The following is a 22417-nucleotide window of genomic DNA, read 5'->3' as shown; positions in this document are numbered from 1 at the left end:
ATTATTTTTTTCAAAGATAAATACTGTTGCTTTCAGGCTGGCATTGGAACAGCAAAATCTCTGAAATCCTTTTGTTTGTGGGTTGCTGTGCACTGTCCCACCCTGCTCTCCTCAGAAAACCAAGCATAGGTTCATCCAGACGATAGGGAGGAATTGTCAGCAGCTGTACTCACTCCCTGCACATCTCCTAAATCTCAGTGGTCGTGTAAACACAGCTCACAGAGAAATTGGATCTTAAAAGTGATTTTACTGCTACAACCTGTAATTTACTCTATCAGATTATTTTTTTTGTAATAATACAAGGTGTTTTGATTTGTGTGTCCTTCTTGCTTTTAATCCCATCATACTCATTACACTTTCTTCCCTAATCATATAGTCATTTTTTTTAAATGGCTACCAGTGATTTGGAAGAGGGTTCAGTTGAAATCTTAAAAGATATTATTTCTGTTATTGTATTTGGTCCAACAGTGCAGTACATTTTACTGAGTGTCAAGTATTCTTTTTATTTCCAAAATTAATACCTTCTTTTATTCAAGCAGAGGGGAGATTTTAGGTAGATGTGCAGAAGGATCCTTTCAGAGGCTGTTTGCTGAGAAGTTTTGGATTGCTACCACTGATTTTGTACGAGGTTATCACAGAATTACCATATTTGCTCTGCAGAAATTCAAGGGAAAAAAAAGCAAGAATAAAGACAATTGTTAGTAAATTCCTCCTACTATATATAATTAAAACAGCTTATTGTTAATGAAGCTTTTTAAATGGCAAAAATTTCCATGGCCTGTGGTAGGAGGGAGAGCATTCAGGAGGCTTGCAATGGTTCCTTTACGATGATAAGTCCCTTATTTCACCTAAAGAGGCATTATGTTCCGACTGAAACCTGAGCTGTGCTCTAGTTATCAAAGATGATGCCACTTTTGCCTGACAAAATGATTCAAATATTCCCCACAACCAAGGCAACAATAATTTGGTCTTAGCTGAGGAACATCTGCTAGTGCAAAAGTTCCGGCCCCGTATCCATGTACCTTATTGTCCAACAAATTCAGCCTGCTTAAATTGTACTGAACTCTATACAATGATCACAATAAAATTAAAGCTTTAAATTTAATTTTAAATTTTAATTTAAAATTAAAATATTTAAATTGCTTTAAAATTACTGTTTATGAGAAGCTCTTAAGCTACTAATGTTTTAACATGAGTAAGAGCTATCAGCTTACTGTCTTTCTCTCCCTTTAAGAAATTGGAAGAACAGGACCGAAAAGCTCTAAATATTAAAGAACAATTACAGCGGGAACACCGCTACCTCAAACGCCGATTGGAGCAGCTATCCGTGCAGGGCATGGAGCGTATCCGCACTGACAGCATGGGATCAACAATATCCACTGACTCTGAACAAGGTAACTGAATGAGAGCTTCCCAAAGGGACTTGCAGGAGCAGGAAGGAAAAGGAAAATAGGGAAGCAAGAAAACATTATTTAGAACTAATATCAAGCTTTTGACAAAACCCAGACAAAATTGCTCCATTACCGACTTGCAGAATAGAAAACTACTGCATCTTTTTTACATTCTTTGAAAAACGTCTTTTTTCTAATCAATTTTTAAGCTATTAATACTGCATATATCTTTTAAGCTATTTATACTGCATGTCTTTTTGCCAGTTTTTTAAACAATTACCGTTTCATGTTCCGAAGCTTTATTGTAATTATTGGTAAGGCTGTTTTCTTCTTTGAAAAAAAAACAAAAAAAACCAAAAAAACCCAACTTATTGGTCTTAATTCATTTGTGTGAAAAAAAACTTAATTCCACATCATTTATTGTGAAATTTCAGAATATTTTCTGTGTCATGATCACCAGGTGGTCTCTGCGTTTGGTTCTCATTTAAGACAGAGCTGTTCAAGCTGCCTGTCACCATTTCTTGTTTTGTCATTTGAAGTTTTCCTGCACCTGAAGCCTCGCTCAGGCTGACTTTTTTCAGGGCCTATGACAGATGAGTTGCCGGTCATGGTGCCGTTACTGGTGGACAGATGGCTACACCACGGTTGCCACCAGCCGACGCCTGTATAGGTTGGAATTACCATGAACGGTGCTGCAGTATCATGGCCTCTGAGGCTTGGGGTTTTTTTTAAGATCAGTGTCTATGCACAGGTTGGAACAGTTCTGGGACAGCATTTGGTAGTGATGTCATGCAGTATATTTATGTGGATGAGGACAGGAGGGATCTTAATTCTCAGGTGGAAAAGATGATCCTTTCCTCAGGAATTACTGTTCCAGTTCTTTTTAAGTACAGAAAACGCAGTGTGATTCAGGTTTCACCTGCATGTTGATTGACAGAGGCAATACTGGCCCATGATTCCTTGCTACAACTGCTGCCTTTCTGAAAATGTGCCTTCTTGTGTTTCCTTTAGAAGTAGACATTGAAGGAATGGAGTTTACTCCAGGTGAAATGGACAGTATTGGAAGTGCCAGTGATGCTGAAGACCACTACAGTTTGCAAAGCGGTTCAAGTGACGGAGGTTACACACATTCCCGCAGACTGAATGCCAGGCTCTCATAGTGCCTGAGTTACCCGTTCAACTCAGGACCATCTGACTGAAGCACTTATATATGAATATTCCAGAGGTGTCAACTGCCACTCTTCCGGGAAACCCCAACCACAGTACTCTGACATGGAGGTTTCTTACCCACGGTTCCCTGCACTGTAACCACAATATTAGATATTGTAAATCATGGGTTTGCTGCAGAGAACTGTGGTTAGGTACAGTTGTGACTTAAAGCTAGCTTGATGTAGCCATACTGCAAATTAAAGACAATAAATTATGTCATTCCATTCAAGAAGTATTAAATCCAAGCTGTTGGAAGCATGGCGTTAAGGGAGTTTGACAGTTATTTTGATTTTGCAGAAACCATTTTCAAACATGGAAGAATGAATGGAATCTGCAATGTGTTAGTGATTCGGAGATACGAAAACCTAAAACTACTTTTTGTGGCATTTTTTTCATGAAAAATACCCAAACCATTTTGAACGCTGCATAGCAGGCTCTATAGAATAAATTCTTTCAGCAGTTGTCGTTTGGGTGAAGCAGGCAGATAAATCTTAAAATCTCAGATGATCTTTAGAAAAGGTCATATTTACAAGTCACTACTGTACTTCAAAACGGGGGAAAAGCCAGCTCTAATAATGACTTCATGTGGGATGATCTCAACTTTCTTTTGCTTTTTTGTATTCAATATCCAACCAGCAGCAAATCATTCTATCCATGTTAACAGGAGCAGCAGAAAACAACACTGCGATTTTTAACCTGTTATTGTGGAATGGATGACATTTGAAGCATTTCAGTGGCTTTTTGGGTTGTTTTTTTTTCATTTCTTTGCCTGAAGAATACAGAACTCAAGTGATCCAGTTTGTGATAGTTAATCTTTTCTTGCAAGGAAATGAAATCTCTGTTTGCTTGTATTTTTTTTTCTTTTCTTCTATTTACACATGTCAATACATTTTTATGGAAGGCATGGCTTAAAATTACAGTATTCAGCTAGAAGTTAATTAATCTTTTTCTTTTGCACACTATAATTGCATTTTCTATTCTTAAAAAAGTGCAAAAAATTTAAAATGTATGCTGTAAAACAGCAAAGTTTATTTAGTACTCATCAAGCTGTTCGGAATATATTTACCCAAATTGTAGCAATACTATGAAGATGTATTTTAATACAACTTCTGCTTAGTGAAGTCATTAGAGCTTGGCTTGCCGGGTAAGAAAAAAATGGACCAGTCTTTGCATTATCTGTTTAAAGAAGGTCTTTTAAAAAAATAAAAAGAAAGAAGAAAAAAAAAAAAAAAGGAAAAAAAAAAAAAGAAAAAAGCTATAAACACTTTTAGGGAAGTGATTTTAGCAAGTGTAGTCTATATTTCCTGTAAGAGATTTTGTATTATATTTTCCTAAATGTTCTCATTTACTTGTATAGGGAGGGGAATGGTACAGACCCAGACCAGAGTCTCAGGGACTCTTCACCTTTGTCATATTGTGCCTTGGTGACCATTTATGTATGCCTCTCCTTTTCATTGTTCAAAGGACAACTAAGCTTTGTTTCTAGACCCTCTGTTTGAATGGTCAGTTGTCCACCTTCTTACCGATGAAGCAGAGAGGTGTATTTATATCTTCACCCTCTCACAACTGATTCAGTGTGGCTTTAAGTAAAATCATGAAATTAGGTTTTGGTGCGAGGGTTAATTGTCTTTGTATAAGCCCTTCCTTGGATTCGTCAGCACCCGAATCTATATTTTGTTAGCTTATAAAGTCAGGGTCTCCGTGAGACCAGCGCTCAGCGGCTAGGGAAACACAAATGTACTGTGTAAGGCTATGGGATGTCCAAGTGTGGTGCCATTTTTAGCATTCAGATACAAGACCTCATGACAGACTGACCATAATGATCAAAAACAAAGATTCAGTTGTTCTTTCAACATCTGACATACGTGTCCTCCCTTTGGCTCTTACAACACGGAGTAGAAATACGAATACATTTTGTGGCAGCTTACAGATCCTTGTTTGCACTCTCGCTTACTGCTTGGAACTTGCCAACAAGGAAAACGTATATGTTTAATTTACATAACCTAATGGACGGCCACCCCTACTTTGGCTCTGGGGAGGGGCCTAAGGTTATAAACTCTGGCAGCTGAATAAGAAAACAATTAACCTTTTCTGTGATGCAGGTTTTGGTATTATGTTCTATACACCTTGCATATTACTAAAATCCTCATTGTTGGGGAAAGCACACAGCAATATACTCATTGTGTGTAGCTGACAAGCAGCAGAAATTACTAGCTCCTTTGGTGCATATGTAACTAATTTCCAAATCATGGAAAAAAAAAAAAAAAAAGAGTTTACTTTAACACACGACTGTTAACAGGAAAAAAAAAAAAAACAAAAACGGCTAGTATATTGTTGCTGTTCATTTATTATATAATGAACACACTCATGAATTGTAAAGTGTTTCCTTTCATGACAAGCAGCTCTTGCACAGAACCTCCTAATGAAAAGAGATTTGAAACTTACAGAAGGAAAACCGAGATTTTAAATTGAACATTATTGTACCTTAGGTCGACCTGAAATTTTCCTTTTAAAGATGAATGTGCTAACTTAATGAGTTCTTCCACGCTGGGTATCCATGGCTTTGTAGATCTTATATTTTCAATAAAAATTACTCGAATAATCTTGAGTGGAAATAAAAAGGGTTTATTTGTTTTTACTTTTTCAGTTATTACAGCTGGGGGCTATTAGGCCGGTAAAGAAAAATGACACCGTAGCACCTGTGTCATTCTCCCTCAAGCACAGCCCAGTTTAAGGTGGTGTTTTCAGGCACAGCCCCCTTTCCTGCGGCTGGGACAGAAGCAGCCCAAGCTGAAAGCAACAGCACAACCCTTTCAAGTGTCGGGGTTGGCGGTGGGTTTGGGCACCTGCCCCCCAAGCAGTGACGCATCCAGCCCTGCCCCTGCAGTGACAGTCGGGGCTCTGACACTCCTTTAGGGACGTGACTCGCACTGCTGCTGAGCAGCCAGCGCAGCCCTACGTGTGGCAGTAGCGCCTTGGGATGCCAATAGTTTTTATTCTTTCTTTCTTTCTTTCTTTCTTTCTTTTTTTTTTTTTTTTTAAGCTGGCTGCTGGTGTGTGTGCTTGGTGTGTGTGCCTGCGTGCATGCATCCCCCTGTGCCCGCGCAACTGTACCTGTCATCACAGCACGTCCCGCTCGCTGCGGGATTAGACACTGCCAGCCCCCCCCGGCAGCTCTGCCCTGTTCTGTCACGACCGTGCTTGTGGCAGGTGAGGAGACACCCCTGCTAAGTTTATCCGTCTTCTCTGCAATTACCCCATGGGAAAAAACGGAGCAGGGACAAGATTACAGGGTTGCTTGGCCTTTTCCTCTGTGGAAAAGGCTCTGGAGAGATGAAGTCATTGAGAAGTTCTTTTTATGGAGAGGTAGAGGTTTGGCCTGTTTCCTGGTGGGAGAAGAAAGGAAGGGTTTCCCCTTGCAGGACGCAGGTGTCGAGAGGATACATGATGCCTCTCCCTTGCGCCTGGGTTAGCTCTTCCTCTAGTTCTGTGAGGGCACTGTGCCATCGCTGGAGAGAGGCAAAAAGAAACAGCCTAAAATTGTGAAATTGTTAGCTTTTACTGCAGATTTTCTGCTGCAATTTGGAGGATGAATCTCCTTCACTCCCATCCTGTCTCTACCCAGTTTGTAGCCCCCCCAGGCCCACTGAGGTTGGTTTATTTATCTTCCAAAAAGCGGGGTTTGGCCAGCAGAAACTCTACAGCCCGCAGCCAGCATCCCGATTGGCTTGTGCAAAACCCAAATTCTGTTCAGAGCGAGTTTTATCAGATTAAAGCAGGAATGAAAAGGTCCCCCCAAATCCATGAGAAGGACAGAGTTTGTCATCTGGTGTTTATAGATGAGTTTCTAATTTCTTAGTGTAAGATTTGGAGTGGGAAAAAAAAGAATTAAAATCTAACTGGTATCTAACTTTTCCTGATTTTAAACAGTGTTATTTTTCTTGACACGGATGAGTATGGGTTCAGCTATACCACGTGCTGCCTAGCATCGTTTTGTATTAAAAAAAAAAGTTACTTCTATTGATCTGCAAATAAATTCCTGCGATGGATACCAGTATTCTGAGCATCCGGCTGTACGCCCTGCATAACCCGTTTCAGTGGATGAACTTAAATGCCCGAAGAAGAGGAGTGGGAAAGGGGAAGAGCTGGCGTTACGCCGGCGTGAGCTGCTCCTGCAGACCGGGCGGGTTCAGCCGCAGGATACGCTGCTGCTTTTCATGGAGGCGTTTACAGCAGCCTCTGCTACCGGGACAAGTGATCATCGCACCGTTTCACCAGCTTTGCAGCAGACCCATAGTTATCGGTGACATTTTTCATCCTCGCAGATCAGCCCTGTGGAAAAGGAACAAATTTTTAAAAAGGACCGCACCATCACAGCTTTTAATCAAGGAATATTAATTTTGTACACATTTATTTCGTGATGGTGTTGACAAAGGAATGTCTGCAATACAGATGACTCTTTCAGAAATCTGTTACTTATTTTTTTTACTACTAGAGGCCATTGGTTTTGTGTGTGGTAAGAGCCAGTAGCAGTGATGATACGTAACCTTGCTGATTACTTGATGATCTTGATGACACTAACTTGCACTTTTCAAAATTGGTGGAAGGAGAACTGAATCCCTTTAGGTACTCTATAAGCAAGAGCTGTACTCCCTACAAATACTAATGGGGCAAACACACTCTGAAATTAATTTACCCAGCAATGAAATGAGCCAGTTTGCTTAGTGACTGACTAAACGCACTGTTGTTAATTGGTAGCTGCAAAAGAAACACCCAAGTGCATTGCGTAACTGCCTGGGATTAAAACGCAGGGGAGATTTGAACCAGAAAAGATCAGAAACCTCTTGGTCACCTCGGCTGTTCTTTCTACCTGAAGAATTGTCAATTAATGCCAGCGAAGGATTCCTGGAGAGGCACATCCAGCCAGAGACTCACCCGTTGGCACAGCAGGGTGAAGGCACTCCAGTCTCAGAACTTCTTCCTTCCTTCCATTTCTCACGAGAGGTGTGAGATGTAGTCACATGCGATTTATGTCACCAAGAGGGTCTGTGCAATACGGATTTCTAAGCGATGAAATTTTGGTGCATGTGAGGCGCTGACAGAGAGCTGTCTGCTGTTTACCAGTCAAATTGTTACCTACAGGCGTTAGGGAGAGGGTTCTGTGCCAGAGCCATTGAGTCCCAGAGCCAAAGGAATGGTCCATGGTCTGTGAGATGTATTATACTGTACAGATTCATTTGTTCGCACGTACAGGGTGCTTGCTACATTCTGTAGCACACAGAATATTGTGTTGTATCATTATCTCCTCATAATATAAATACAAATTTTTATACCTTTTTGTTGTGGTTTTTTTTCTTTTTTTTTTTCCTCATTTGTTTATTTGGTGTTTAGCGTTCCTTCTCTTTGCAGATCTTTTCATGTAGGCTTAATGACTATTTCACAAGGAACTCACTGAGTTTTAGCAATTCAAATTAATAGCATGATAGGAAGGTTGGAGTGCTATTTAAACTAAAGTTCTTTTACATATGTTGGCCCAATGCTACCCCCAGAGTCATTAACACTATTTGTCTCTTAACCATGGGTGCTGTATAAAGTTCCACTATTAGACTGCTGAAGACAAACCAACCTGTAAAACAGCGTGCAAATTGAAATGCATGCGTGTCTGTTTTAAGTAATTATACTTGAAATCATTCCAGCTCTGTATAAGACAGGGAAAAAAAAGCATTAAAAGGCAGCCTACAAGTTCTGCATGTGTATTTTGTCGCATATGAAAGGCGCATCACGAGTGACGTACAGCCAGACAAAAATGAGCATTTTAGTTTGTTTCCGGGGGAGATGAGGGGGGAGATGAGAGGGGGGACAGAACTGAAAAGCTCGTGCAAATTGCGTCGTTACACTCTCAGCCGTGGTGCATGACAGCCACTGGGTTTTCAGTTTGTCAAGCAAGTTGCACTTAAATACAGCGATGTCTTAAAAATATAGAAATAGCAGTTTTAAGCTGAAATCATGGCAAGCAGCTTGTTGATATGTTTATGTTTGATTCAAATAAGCTGAGCTGCTGCATCAGTAAAAATAATTATGCACAAAGATAGGAAACTATTTTTTATTAAAGCTTTCTTTGAAATTACCACTATCGCAGAATGAGCACAAAAAACAATCCAGCACATCACTAGGTTATTATAAATTATTCTGAAACAGAAAAAAAAGCTATAATAAACATTTAGCAGTGCTGTATTTTGGGACAGCACCACTTTTCTTGGCACAAGAAAGAATTGCATGGGTTAAGAGAACTATGACAAATGTTATGGCGCTATTTTTGTAAATCCTGTACAGTTTATGACCTGTTCAGTTTATTTCCTGACATTTGTGATGTTTTATGGTTTTTTTATAAGAAAAGTAACTTTCCTCGTTGTGCCAATGACAGATGTTGCAAATTTAGTATTAAAAGTGCAGAAGCTTGCCGTGTCTATCAGGATGACGATGTGTTGTAAAAGCCTGTTTAAATGGAAAAGAGCCTTAAATTATAATTAAATTCATGATGATATAACCATCAGCTTCCTCTAAGAGATGGTTTGAAATGGTTTCAATGGCAAACTTCTCAGTTATTGCTTTAGAAACTGTGATTTACCCGGTGTTTTTAAGGACCGTGGCATGACAAGAAAGGTATAATGATGGTGTGGTGGACTCTTGCCAGAGAGCTGGGTCTGGAAGAGCAGAGATTGCTGCTGGTAGGAGGCTGATTCCTTTTGCCCACTATGATTTGTCCTCACCAGGCTATGAACACAGCTCTGTAAAAGCCCCCCCCTTCCCTGACGCTTGCTCTCCTGTGTCACTGCTGTGCAAGGGAACCACAGCCCCCCTGGAGATGAGCCAGCAGGAGTTTCCTGGGAGTTGGGGGGCAGACAGAGGAAGCGGGAGGGATCAGGCTGACCCCTCACAGTCCCTGGCCAGGCCCCCGCTGAGATCCAGCCTACATTCCCACACAGGGGTTCAGTTTCTTACAAACAGACCCCATTTGCAGACCGCCCAGCTGATGAGCCCCGCTCTGGGTTCTAATCCAAAACAGGGTCAGAGAAGTAAACTATTTTATAGAAAAAAATCATCACCTTGTATATTGTATGTCTAAATACACTAGGAGAGTTAGCCCAAGCGTGTATGAGCTTCTTTTATATTTATGGCATCAAATCCAAAGAAGCTGAAGAAAACTAATCACTTTGACCTGCTTTTCTGGGAATACAAGGTCTCAGAATGAAATCTACCATTCCTCTAGAGAGAAGATACATGTGCTTGGGAGAGAAAGCAAGCTGGTGACAAATTTCTGTCTGCTGACTTTGTTATAATAAAAGTTCACATGGCACTTCAAAAGCTGTACTTAATTCAGAATATAAATTTGCTTAAGGTAATGAATTACCTTTTAGGACAGGGTGTTTCCAAAGAGTGGTTGGTAGTCCAGCAATCTGCAGCAGGGACCTCTCAGATCCTGCTGCCGCTGTGAGAAGACGTGCACTATGATGCAAAATGAAAAAAGCTTCTACGCTGTTACAGTTCATCAGCTAAAAACTTATTTCCATGTCTCGTTATTTCTTTTCACACAACAAAACCCTAAAGCAGTAATAAACAAAACACTTATAAGAGTTTTTCATCTGACAGATGTATCCCAGTGGGAGGGTTTATTCTGGCCAGCTGCAATGCCTGTATGACGGCAACTGCACTCCTTGCCTGTTTTTTACAGCCTTGGCCAATGGGTAACCGATAGCTTCTCTCTGAGGTATCAGGCACAACAGTGTCTTATTTTGCAGTGGAACAAGCGCAACGTGGCATCGGTGGACTAGTGCAGAGCTTGCAGACATCCTTCCAGAAATGTCTATGTCTTAATCTGCTGGAATCCACCATAAAGTGGCTTGTAAAGGCAATATGCTATCTAAGCAACCTCTCTGGTTCTCAGACACAGATGCAAAACAACTGCTCCTAGAATGGAAAAAAAGGGTAAGGTAAGCCTTTAATTATGTTTTGACTGAACACAACCAAGAAAAAAATGAATCAGAGAAAACAATCTTGACCCATAAGGGGCTGCAAAAGCAAACACTGAAGCACAGGGGGCTGTGGTTGGGTGGGGAAAGGGGCTGTAAGAAATTTTGAAGGTGTTTGTAACATGTTTGTAAGGGAAGGCTGTTGTTTAATCTCTGCCCTAAAAGCCAACTGATGATCTAACAAATGAAAATTTGTTTCACATTAGAGGCTTGTCCTTTCAAAATGAGAAGTCTAAGTGCACAGTGTTCTGACCTAAAATATTTCAATTCTAGCCTGAATTCCTATGCCAGCGGGGATTATGAGATCATGCTGTCTGTCAACTCCTCTTCCGTCCATCTGTTCCCCTCCTCCTTTCCTTGATAACTTTTGAACCTTCAGGCTAATTTTCACCAAATTTGACAAAGCAGAGATAGGATGGAGGCTGCAATGATAATCTGTGGTGAAAACTTTCATGAAAATTCCATGTCTGGGTAGAAAGAGAAATAAAATATATTTCCTGCCCTGAATGTGCCTAAAGGCTGGCCCAATTGAGCTCTTCACTGTTTTCAGAGGTGGCTACTGGCCAGCATGTATGTAGCTCCAAACCAGCTACAGAGTAAGCATATAGTCCTGCTTGCCCAGCTAAACAGATGGGGACGTAGGTTTTGTGAAAGGCCACAGGGGAGGTGGGACATCGTATGCGTGCGAGCCTGGAAAGAGGGAGAGGAACCGGTCGCACAGGGAACTGAAGGCACTAGTTGCAGCAATCCAGATAGACGGAAGATAGACAGTCTTTTATCCGATGTGTCTCCTTTTGTCAAGGATGGGGACTTCAGTCACAGAGCTGAATTGCTCTCAGAACAGCAGAATTTTAGAAAGTTTTCTAGGTATTAATGACATTTATGATTTTTTCTAAAAAAACCCCACAATACTGTGAAGCACAAGCCTCCAAAATACTACTGTAGGACAAGTTGATTTTAGTGCAAGTAACTGATTGAACAGAAACAGCATCATCTTATGAAATAAGCTAGTGAATGCTTTTGTTCCTTCCCCGTCAGAAAGACGCAATGCGCTCTGTCTGCAAGATGATTTGAAAACTTCAGCTAGCCTAAACTGCAGCTGCATATCAGGCTGTAAGCTAACAGAGAGGAATTCAACACTACAGCTCTTTTTTACCCATGAGAACTCACTGCCAGGTCAGGGTCTAATTTAAAAGTCTCTTGCACAGCCCACGTTATTCCAGAAATCAACAAACTGCACTTTGCAGGCGATACAGGTGCTGATTTTGATCTAGAAAACCTCATGCAAGTCAGTCGTAGCTGCGCTGAGCCGTGAGGTTGCTCATTTCCCTGTGTTGATTCATTTCAACAATTGCATTAAATGAGATTACAGAAGCTGCACATTTAGGACATGTAGTGGGTGGGCTCGGCCACCCACATACAGACTGGGTCAATGCCTCATCAGGGTGAAATGTAGAGGTAACATTTCGGGATGCAAGAAATGATTTCCTTCTAGAATAACTGGCCTTAGAAACCACAATAAAAAAAAAATGCCATTCTGAGTTTAGTCTTCAGCAGTGCAGAAGATCTAATTCAAGAGCTATTAGTGGGTGAGCTGCTCCATAGTAGCAACCACAATATAATTAAGCTTAACACTGTGAGAAGACAGCAAGACAAATAAAGCAAATGGATACTTAATTTTTTTAAGAACACGACCTATGCAAAAACGGGGAAAAATGCCAGAAAACCCAAAATGAGCAGTTCAAAAGCAAGAAGCCTACGAACACCCAGAAGGCTTAAAAAATACTGTACTAGAAGCCCAGGTAAAATGTCTGACAGGAATAGAAAACTGTGTCCCAAACCTCCCCCCTGCACAACTCAATGAGAAAGTTAAGGAGGCTGTCGACGGGCAAGTAGGGAAGCCCAGAAAAACGTGGCAGGCAAAATGTAAACAGGAAACAAAGATGGCTAAACTCGAGGAGTGGCTGATCAAGGATGCTCAAACTGTTAGTGAAAAGTTTACATGATGCTCGACTCAGAACCAGCCCTCGCAATGCAGAAGAGGTCCCACAATCGTTGCCGAGAGCTTCCTGGTGGCTCCATGGGCAGCGGCAGCCAAAATGCCAGAAAAGCAGGGAGCATTTTAAGGGAGGGCATTGGAAACAAGGATTTTGTAGAAAACCTTGGCACACCCCCACCCTGAGGTCTGTGTGCCACCTCTGCACCTCAAGCCAGGTGCAGCGATGTTTTAAGAGGTAGGGAGGAGGAGAACTGACATTATCAAGGGAAGGGAGCACTTGCTTTACAGAGGGCAGAGTTTCAGAATTCTCCAACCTAGAGAGGACCAAGCTGAAGCGAAATGTACTGGTGTTTCTAAATTGCTACAAAGGCTGCAGATAAGGTAAATGCAGAGGCGGTATTCACCAAACCCTGCAATGCTAGAGCTGAGGGTCATTTGACGGGATTAGGGAGTGGGTTAAAACACAATTAAGAAAGTACTTTTTTAAGCAGCAGGTACTGAATTTTTGGCATTTGTTCCTTACGAAGTTTTGGGGGATATCAGCAGGTTTGGGTTTTAGTGGGTATCTGCAGGTTCAACAAAGGCATTAGATAAATTAGCCCATAGGCATAAAAGTCCATGACAAAATGTTAAAAGGACTAGGCAGGGATGACTCAGTAGCACAGCAACTCTGGACAGAAAGGCAGGTGGCCATCACTAGCCCCGTCTCTCAGCCTGAGGGAGGCTGGCGGACAGACAGGTCCGAGGCCTGCTTTTGGTCACAGCTGAGCAACTTCCAACTGCCTTCAGGTCTCCCTTCCTCCCTCCCTCCCTCCCTCCCTCCCTCCCTCCCACACGCTGAGCGCCATTGCGCCCACAACGATCACAGGCCAGGCCGGAGGGAAACAGGGTAGCGCTGCGGGCGGACGCGACCCCCATTGAGGAGAGGGCTCATGTGCCCACTCCCCGCCCTGACGAACCGCCGCGGCTCGGACGGCCCACCCCGCTCCCTGAGGGGAGACCCCGCGAAAGGCCGGGGGCGGAGCGGGGGGGGGGGAGAGGCGCGGTCGCGCAGGCGCAGTAGGCGGTGGGGCGGTGGCCGTGGGGAGGCAGCGCGAGACTTGGCGCGTGGCGGGCGTTTCGAGCCGTTGGGCGCTCTAACTGCTGGCGGGCGCCTCCCCCTTCCCCTCTCCCCCCGCGCGTGGAGGGGACGCTGCCCACGCGCTACCTCAGCCTTCCCGCCATTTTCTCCCCTCCCCTCAGTCGTGGGGCTAGAGTGCCGTGGTGAGTATGGGCCGGTGTGGGGACGGGGCTGGCTCGCACCGGGAGGGGGACAAGCCGCCGCGGCGTCTCCTCCCCTCTCCTCGTCCTGCCCGGGGTGGGCTCTCAGCTGGGATCCCCTCGGGGCTGTGTAGGCAGCAGCTGTCCCCCTGGAGTTGGGACCTGGCCGGCGGGTGTTTGTGCTCGTCAGCTCTGGGAGGAAGCCCCTGAAGGCCCTACTCGTGCGGGCTGTGGCGGCCGGGCGGCCCCGTGCTGGGGACGGGGATCGTGGGTAGCTGCCTCAGGGGTCCGAAGATATATATTGGCGGCTTGAGCGGCAGTGTCAGCGTGCCTTAGTGAGCTGCGTACACGTACATAAAGCTACGTGCGCTCCTTTTTATTTACTTGTTTTGACAACAGCCTTTTTTTAGCCCTGAAGGCAGAGGGCAGTTGGAAGGCTGCCCTGGGACATGAAACTTGCATAACAAACTTATATAAACTGTAATTTTAAGCTAAATTGAGTAGAGAGGGAATTTCAGAAGGATTCGTTGGCTTGTTCAGCACTCATGCCCTCCTGGCTGGCTGGCAAAGTGGGGTTTTCTGGTGGAATGTATGTTCTAGAAACAAAGTATTAAGTTATACCAAATTAACATCTCCCACCCCCGAATATTACCAGAGTATTGCAGACAAGGCTTCCTGTCTTTCTTGGTAATTTATTCTGTTCTTTGTTGTCTGTTGTGCTCACTTTAGGATCCTGAAGCTGATGATTTGTTTGCTGGGAAACAGCAAAACAGCAAACTCCTTTTTCTGGTAACTTTTAAGTTGTGACTGTTTTCACGAGAGTATTTAAGCTGATCATAATTTTAATTTTTTATAATTGATAAAAAAACTGCAATATGTTGAGCTATTTTTATGCTAAAGGCTTTCTTGCTCTGTTTTCAGAGGAAACAAAATGAAGATTTAAAGTCAACATTCTGCTTGCTGCTGAAGTAAAAAAAGTGCAGTATAACATCACTAGTTTTGTTTTTAGAACAAGCTGAAAGCTCTCATTTTGGAAGAGTTAAAATGATTGTGGGTGGGTTTTTTTATTTAATGTGAGGAGAGCTGTATATAAGTAAATAACATTTGCAGGCCAATGAATGAATCATTATTTACTCCTATTGCTTTTAAATTAATGGCAGTATTCTATTTTAATAGTAAATTTAGGTGAATTAAGAAAAAACATAAGTGTTTGTGAAGATCAGGGATTTAATTGGTGTAAAAAAGATGTGTCCTGATTTGATGAACAAGATATATTAAGACATCCCTGATATAAAAAATGGTTTGTAGTCTTTGAATAGCCCCTGTAATCCACAACAGCATTCAGTTTTCTGGTGTGATCTGACACTTCCTTTTCCCTGTGCAGACTCCTTTTATTAAAATACTGAATAGTCATTTAAAATGACAAAAAAAATTACAACTGGAATATTACCCCAGATTTTTTCATGTGCTTGGATCTTCTCTGCTTAAAAAAAGTTATTTTAATGATGAGCTGTGGAAAGGATTTTGTGGAAACTCTTAAGAAAATTGGATATCCAAAAGCTGATGAGCTTAATGGAGAAGATTTTGACTGGCTTTTTGAGTCTTTGGAAGACAAATCATTTCTGGAGTGGTTTTGTGGAAATGTAAATGAGCAACATGTGGTATCTGAAAAAGAACTGCACGATTTTGATAGTCTTCTTGAATCTGGTAAGACCGTTTTGGAAGGAAATGCACTGGATGAAGCCCTTAAAACCTTGAACCCCATGGATTCAAAGAACAGTAGCCAAGAGCAGGAGGAAGAAGAGGAGGAGCTGAAGAAGTTAGAGGATGAGCTTCAAACTCTTCGGAAGTTAAAAAAACTTCAAATTCATCGGCATAATAAGCTTCAAATGATGGTTTCTGCAAACAGCCATATGTTACAAACATTAAAAAACAAAGAGGAAGAAGCACATAAAGATTTGAAAGAAGGACTGCAGGTGTTCACTGAAGCAAATAATAAGCTTAGTAATGAACTGCTGTCTCTTATGGATGCAGCTAAGAAACTGGCCGCTTTCTTCACTGCTTCAGATTCAGAACAAGGGTCAGGTCCACATCCAGTGTTTTTTTCCCAGCTTTCTTTGGACAAGTATTTGTCTCAGGAAGAACAAAACACTGCAGCACTTACCTCATTTGTAAATAAACATTTTTCTGAAGGTATATCTGAATGGGTTGAAAATTCACACAAAGGCAGCTTTCAGCTTGCAGATACAAGCAAACAAGTCGCTTGTGATGAGGCTAATGAAGTTTGTGAAGAGAGTCAAGAGATCGCCAGGCTCCAGACAGCGTATATTTGTGCTCAATATCAGCTAATTCAGATACAAGCTAAAGAGGAGAGCATGAATTCAGCTAAAAAATGCGCGGAGAGCATGCTGCAGTCCTTAAACAACAAGGTAGGCCACAAAAGGTGATAGAAGTAGTGGAATTTTAAACAGGCAGATGTGTTTAACTGGATCTAGTAAAAGGAATTGTCTGTTATTTCAACTATTTTTACATCGTGAAATTGCGCTTTTATGAAGTTTTAGTCTTACTCACAAAACTCTTGTGAACTAGCTCCAGTCTCTGTAGTTAGAAGTTCTTTGGTATGGCAGAGTGCCTTTAATTCTACTTCCCAGAATTACTGCCTTAAAAAACCGTAAAATTTAGTAGTACCTTTTCAGTTTAGTTTAACTTTGAAATTTCAAATTATAACTGGCTATCAGTTGTTTGTACAACAAACAAAATCTTAAATTTGGTTGAAATTTTCTGGTATTGAGTAGCTAATATGATAAATGTATTCCTGTTTATATTCCCTAGCATAAACTTCAAAAGTTTCAGTTCACTGACTCTTTTGAAACTCAAGTATTTGTAATATGGTGACATTATGGTGACGTGTTTTAAATATCAAATAAATAGATCGTATAGTTGAAGCCCCAGAAATCTCTCAACAAGTGAGTGACTGGCAGATATGACTATTGGATTTTAAGAATGTGAAGAAATTGTAACAGAAGGAAAAATATTAGCTTATTCCAGTCATGGACTAACATGAGGCATAGTGTGAGTTTGTGTATTTTCATTTACAGATGTCTAGCATATAGAGCTTGATTGATTAGAGTAATTTGAAAAAGATTGATTCTGATAGCAGTGCTGATAGTCATCTGACTGAATATAAAAAAATTATTTTTGCATGTGAAATTTCAGTTAGAGGTGCTTGAAATCTGGATACTAAGTAAAATTACAGCTCTTCTATTTTTTTCCACAATAAACTGTTTTCTGGTCCTGCAATGGAATGAAATTACTATTTATTGAAATATATTTATTTGATATCTACTTTTAAAATCTGTATTTGCCTTATGTTGTAAAGTTCTGTAAAACTGCTTTATAGAGTTTTCATTTGATTTTGTAGATCCAAGAGATGCAATGATTTTTTTAATGTAACATAAATACATGAACCTTGCGTGAACTGAAGAAATGTGTTGGGGAAATGACTTGGAGGGGAACCATGAAGAAATTGACAAGTATTTTTCTTAATGCAGGATATTGAAAAAACAGAAAACCTCGACGCCACAATATCTAGTTTAAACGATGAAATTTCAACAATTAAACAAGAAATAACTCAGATAAACAATGAAGAGCTGCTTCCCCTTCTGAAAGAGAAGGCACAAATTTTGAGCGCACCGGTGGTGAAAGGGTACTTGAATCGTCAGATTGCTCAGCAGGACTATTATGCTTCAAGACAAGATGAAATATGCAGGCATTTGATAAGACAGAAGGCATCATTTGAACTTATTGAGCTAGCCTATGAAATAGAGTTGAAGAAGCACAAGGAGATTTGCTCTCAACTTGAGAATTTGGTAGAATCTCTGAAACAGAGCAGTAATGAGTTGCAAGAGAGACTACAGGTGATAACTGAACAAACTCAACATGCAAAGCCAAGGAACACTATTAGTTCAAAGGATGGTTTCTCTTGCAGGTAAGTGTTATAGTCATTATTGAACTTTGACTTAATTTGAAATAATAGCTTGCCTTGAAATAATATTGGGCTTAGCTTGCCTAAGCCTTTTCTATTGCTAAGTTCCTAGTTACTTGCTATAGCTAATTAGTATTTTGAATTCTCCAGAACTGAAGCCTTCAAGATACGAAATTTGCCTATTTCTTGTCCTTTGAAATTCTTTTCAGGTTTACCTGAGGAACAACTGTTCAATTATCAGTCTTGTTAGTGTTGCTGAAACATTCCCAAGCAATATCTAGAATATAATGAATATTTAATGCCAAACCTGTGTTATATGTTGTCCTGATCTAGAGTGGCTTGAAAGTTGTTCTAGAAGTATAGATGTAGAGAGCTGTTAGTGATTTCCCAGATCATGTGCATGGCCTCATCAGCTTAGCCTGCGAAAACCCCCTTGTGGTAGAGGAGAGGAACGACTCCTTCAATATATGAAATGTGTTTAGCTCATTTTTACTGCTTGATTTGCCATCTGGCTTCCATGTCCTGTCACCCATGTAGGAGTGTGGTTTTTTCACTGACTAAGTAATTAAGTCTCCTTGTAGCTCAGGTGATGCAGTAGGAATGTGTGCTGTGTTGCTGCCACTTCAAGACTGAACCTTTTGATGAGGTGTATTGTATAATGATTCATGTGTTAATGTCAGACTTTTCCTCCTTCTTTAAAATGATGCTTTAAGAATTTTTTAATAATTGTTAAGTGATAATTGAGTAGGGTCTTGCACAGTGAATAACTGCAAGAATTAGGCAGCATTAATTTTGCTCCCATTGTGCATTTGCATTGGCAACTTGTAACATTTTTGTTCAGGTTTATTATTAAGTCTCTAATCACTGAATCAGAATGTTGTCTGGCTACTTTTTCACTTTTTTTTTTTTTTTAAGGCATGTGTATTCATGATTGTGAAGGGAAGTTGAAAAAGTTAAAAACCCTAAAGGGTTTGTAAGCAAAAGACACTTCAAAGAAACTGTTACTTTTGAAATACAACTCCTGCTCTTATTAAAGCCAATCTTATTCTCTATTTGGGCTCAACTCTTGAAGATTTTAATATGCAGAGGTGCTAGTAGCAACCGAGCAAAGTTATCTGTGATTGTATTTGACTCTTTTGGATGCAGTGTAAGGGTACAGTTTGGTAAAGCAGGTATTGCTGTCTTTTGCATGACTCATAACTAATTGGAGAATTTCTTGGCAGACTCTTAATAGATAGAAAATGGGAAATATGCCAGGAAGCTTGAAAATGTTACAAAAATTTCTCTTATTTCTCATTGGCCATTGAAGTCCGCTGTTTTTCAACACTTAAAAAAAGTGGATCTTACTTTGCTCTCCTTGAAGTGTCAGAAAATAGTTGGTGAAAGCACGTTGTCAACTTCTGTTTGCATTTATTGTGTACTTATTAATTGTTACTTTGGTATTTCATTGCTCTTAATTTAATATTTAAATAGTTTGGAGTCCAATTAATCACACGCTAGCTATATATAGATAGAATCATTAAATCAGAGGGAGATACAGCAGTATAGTAAGAGTACTGTACTTTACTAGTCCTCTGACTTCTCAACATGAACATCTCCTCTTGACTAATAGTGACAGGAGTGCTTAGCTTAAAAACGCTTGTGTGTCTAACTTTGTTACAGGCTATATCAGCTTCTGGAAGGAGAAAAACCACAGCAATTGTTTAAAACATATGAAAGGCTGGAGCAGATGGCTCAGAAGTTAAAGCAGGACTGTGCTACAGTACAAGATCAGCTAGCAGCATCTTCTCAAGAACAATCTCTCCTTTTATCCAAGCTAGAAAGCGATGTATGTACCCTTCAGGATGCTCTATATCATGGAGGAAATCAGATACAACTCAGTAGTCAGGTAAGCCCATGTCTAGTTATTAGAATTATTACATTAATGCGTGTCAAGTTCTCTTACTGAGAAAAATGTAGTATGAAGGCTGTAGGTGCATAAACTGGCTCCTATGTCAGGAACAAATTTATTAGCATAATGACAATGGGCTTAGTATTTACATTGTTCCTAGCAAATGTTGGATTTTGTAAATGTTGGCAGGTAATAACTTATTGTTTCTGAGCAAACCGTTGCATCTAACTTAATTTCTTTCAAAGGCATATACAGTCATGTATTACTAGTAAGTTTATGGTGTGGGAAGTATGTCATCTAGATATGGTGTCACTGGAAAACTTTTTTAAACTTCTCTTCATGTCAGATGGGCTTTTTTCCCTCCCTGAAACACCTGTTTCCCTCCCTGTAACCCTGTAACACCTGTGTAATACATTTAACACTTCAATCTGTCAAGTGAATTTGCAACGTATAGAACGGTTTTTATTAAAAATTGAAACTGTGTAATTGGAACAATACGTATTTAAGGATTACACATTATTAAATCAATCAAATACCTTGCTATTGATTCAAGTTACTCTTCCAATGCAGTGACATCTCTTTCTATTGCTACAGTTTATCAAGAAAAGTAATTCCTTTAATAAGGAAATAATGTGCAAGTAGATGACTAGCCTGCTTACACTGAGCTATCATAACAATGACAGTTGGGAAAATTGTAGCTGGTAATTAATGATTTAATTTTTAAATTAAATTGGCTCTTTTGTTGTGGAGGTTTTTTTGTTCCCTTTTAAGATTTGACTAGCTATGAAGACTCGTGATTGATTGGAAATGTTATTCAACTGTCTATTAGTTGAGAGCCAGATTCTTATGGTCTTAACTCATCTGACTTAGTAAACAAGTAAATGAAATTACATTTTCATAACCTGATGTGAGCACCGTCACAGGGAGCTCAAAAGTTACATAAACTGAATGGAGTCCCTTATTACCTGTGTTTCAGTTTTCTGTGGTGGCTTTTCACTTACAAATGAAAGTGGCTTCCAAAAGCAAAAAAATTTTATATTTCTAGTTCAACTAGTGTATTAACAATATAAAAGTGATTTTTTTTATTTTTTTTGGTCTTGCATTTTTTGTTAGGAACTTTGTGAGCAGTTTAATCAACTGGAAGCTGATTTAAATAAACTAAATCAACTCCTTATGGATCTGATCGCTGATGTGAAGTCAAAGAGAAACTTTCTAGAGTCCAATAAACTGCATCAGATGGAAAGAAACTTGTATGTGTATTTTTTCAAAGATGAAGACCACTTGAAAGAGATGGTGGAGAAGCTTGAGCAGCAGTCTGAGGCTAAAGCCAGTGTCCTGGAAGATCAGAATTTCACCACCAGTGGAGTTCTTAATGTTTAAACTTCAGTATACTCTTAAGAAAGGAAAGCATGTTAATGTAGACTGTCTACAAGTTTATGGAATGATAAGTGTTAGCTTATCGAGGCTAACATTTATCTATCATTGCAATCTATCTTTAGCTGCCACGATTTCAAGTTTGGATTGTATGCTGCTTTATGGCTTTTTGCATCTGCCCAACAAGTTCAAATCTCAATTCTGTCAAAATCCTTTGATATGAAGTAATACATTGGTTATTTGAATGAATTACATTCAGGCTGCTTTTCTACTAGCCTGTACTATGATTTCCACTTCTCACAGTGTAACACAAAAAGGAACATTTCCTACCCTTGAGATACGTTTTCTTGCATGCTAAGAACCTTTGATATGTCAACTGAAAAATTAATGCAGAGAAGGCATTCCAGATTTTGGAACATGAATGTGATGTGCTCCTTCTGAAGAGGACTGGTCTCCAAGGCAGATACTCTGTTAAGAAGATGTGGGTTTGTTAGAAATGTGTTGGAATATGTACCGGAATCTGTTTCGAGTACCAAGACCATCTGTTTTAAGACCATTCCGATATCTCTTAATTTAACTTATGGCCTGTCTTCTCTGTTGAAACCAGGCCATGTGCATGCTGAGCTCTTCAAAGAAAAATAATTTTATATTTACCTTTTGGACTTCTGAGTTTGCTCTATAATTTATAATGATAGACATTTCAATTCAGAGTCCTGATGCTTTCATACTTGCTTTCATGTGAATTGTTAGACTGTATATCAAATTTTTGTATAGCTTTCTAATATACCAGTGGAACTAAGTAGACTTTTATAGTATGATAACTTCCAGTCTTTTATGTTTTGATGGGATCAGCTGTGCTTGCTTTCAAGTGTTGTACATATAGATGAAGGTTAGTAAATTAGCTTTACCTTCAATAACAGTAGTGTTAAAATAACTTTTATGTGAGTATAACTTATTTCTGTTTTAAAAAAAATTTAACTTAGCGGTTTGATGTCTTTATATGTGGATTTCATGCTGCTTAACTCTGTACATTGTGTTTATTATTAAATGCCAAACACTATAAATTCAGTTCAGTGTTGTCAATATTTATGGTGAATCTGTGTGTTGGTTTTGTGTTCTCATGCATAGTGGCTTGTTAATATTTAGTCTGCTATGTCCTCATTTTGATATGCACCCGAGGGTTTAAGACTGCTCCTTCGCACCCTGAGAAGCCAGGGAATGTTTTTACCCTGTGTAGGAAAGAAGTGTTGCTCTTAATTATAAAAGTTAGGAGGAGTT

The 22417-nt window shown here is 40.1% G+C and overlaps 2 protein-coding genes across 2 annotated transcripts in view; both read left to right on the top strand.

Annotated features, from left to right (window-relative positions):
- The window catches only part of MXD4 (MAX dimerization protein 4), a 41352-nt gene extending 36146 nt beyond the window's left edge, over positions 1–5206 (top strand). The window contains exons 5-6 of the mRNA XM_074147512.1: positions 1235–1394; positions 2403–5206. Coding sequence (XP_074003613.1) covers positions 1235–1394; positions 2403–2551 — 309 coding nt within the window. The 3' untranslated portion in view covers positions 2552–5206. The remainder of the gene's footprint in view (positions 1–1234; positions 1395–2402) is intronic.
- Positions 5207–10373: 5167 nt separating this feature from the next.
- HAUS3 (HAUS augmin like complex subunit 3) lies at positions 10374–22206 on the top strand. The gene is made up of 5 exons (XM_074148169.1): positions 10374–10586; positions 14811–16318; positions 17441–17877; positions 19537–19762; positions 20879–22206. The coding sequence occupies exons 2-5, from the start codon at positions 15353–15355 to the stop codon at positions 21143–21145; spliced, it is 1896 nt and encodes a 631-aa protein (XP_074004270.1). The 5' UTR covers positions 10374–10586; positions 14811–15352; the 3' UTR covers positions 21146–22206.
- The last annotated feature ends 211 nt before the right edge of the window (positions 22207–22417 follow it).

Source organism: Numenius arquata, chromosome 5 (assembly GCF_964106895.1).
Source record: "Numenius arquata chromosome 5, bNumArq3.hap1.1, whole genome shotgun sequence".
In the NCBI taxonomy this organism is placed as follows: Eukaryota; Metazoa; Chordata; class Aves; order Charadriiformes; family Scolopacidae; genus Numenius; species Numenius arquata.
The sequence above is the reverse complement of the archived record's forward strand: the minus strand, read 5'-3'. Positions and strand labels throughout refer to the sequence as shown.

Bases quoted from the DNA above. Each gene is read 5' to 3' on its own strand.
- HAUS3 (XM_074148169.1), top strand. From the start codon at position 15,353: ATGTGCTTGGATCTTCTCTGCTTAAAAAAAGTTATTTTAATGATGAGC. The intron at 16,319-17,440 runs GTAGGCCACAAA...TTCTTAATGCAG, and splicing joins TGCAGTCCTTAAACAACAAG to GATATTGAAAAAACAGAAAA. The intron at 19,763-20,878 runs GTAAGCCCATGT...ATTTTTTGTTAG, and splicing joins AGATACAACTCAGTAGTCAG to GAACTTTGTGAGCAGTTTAA.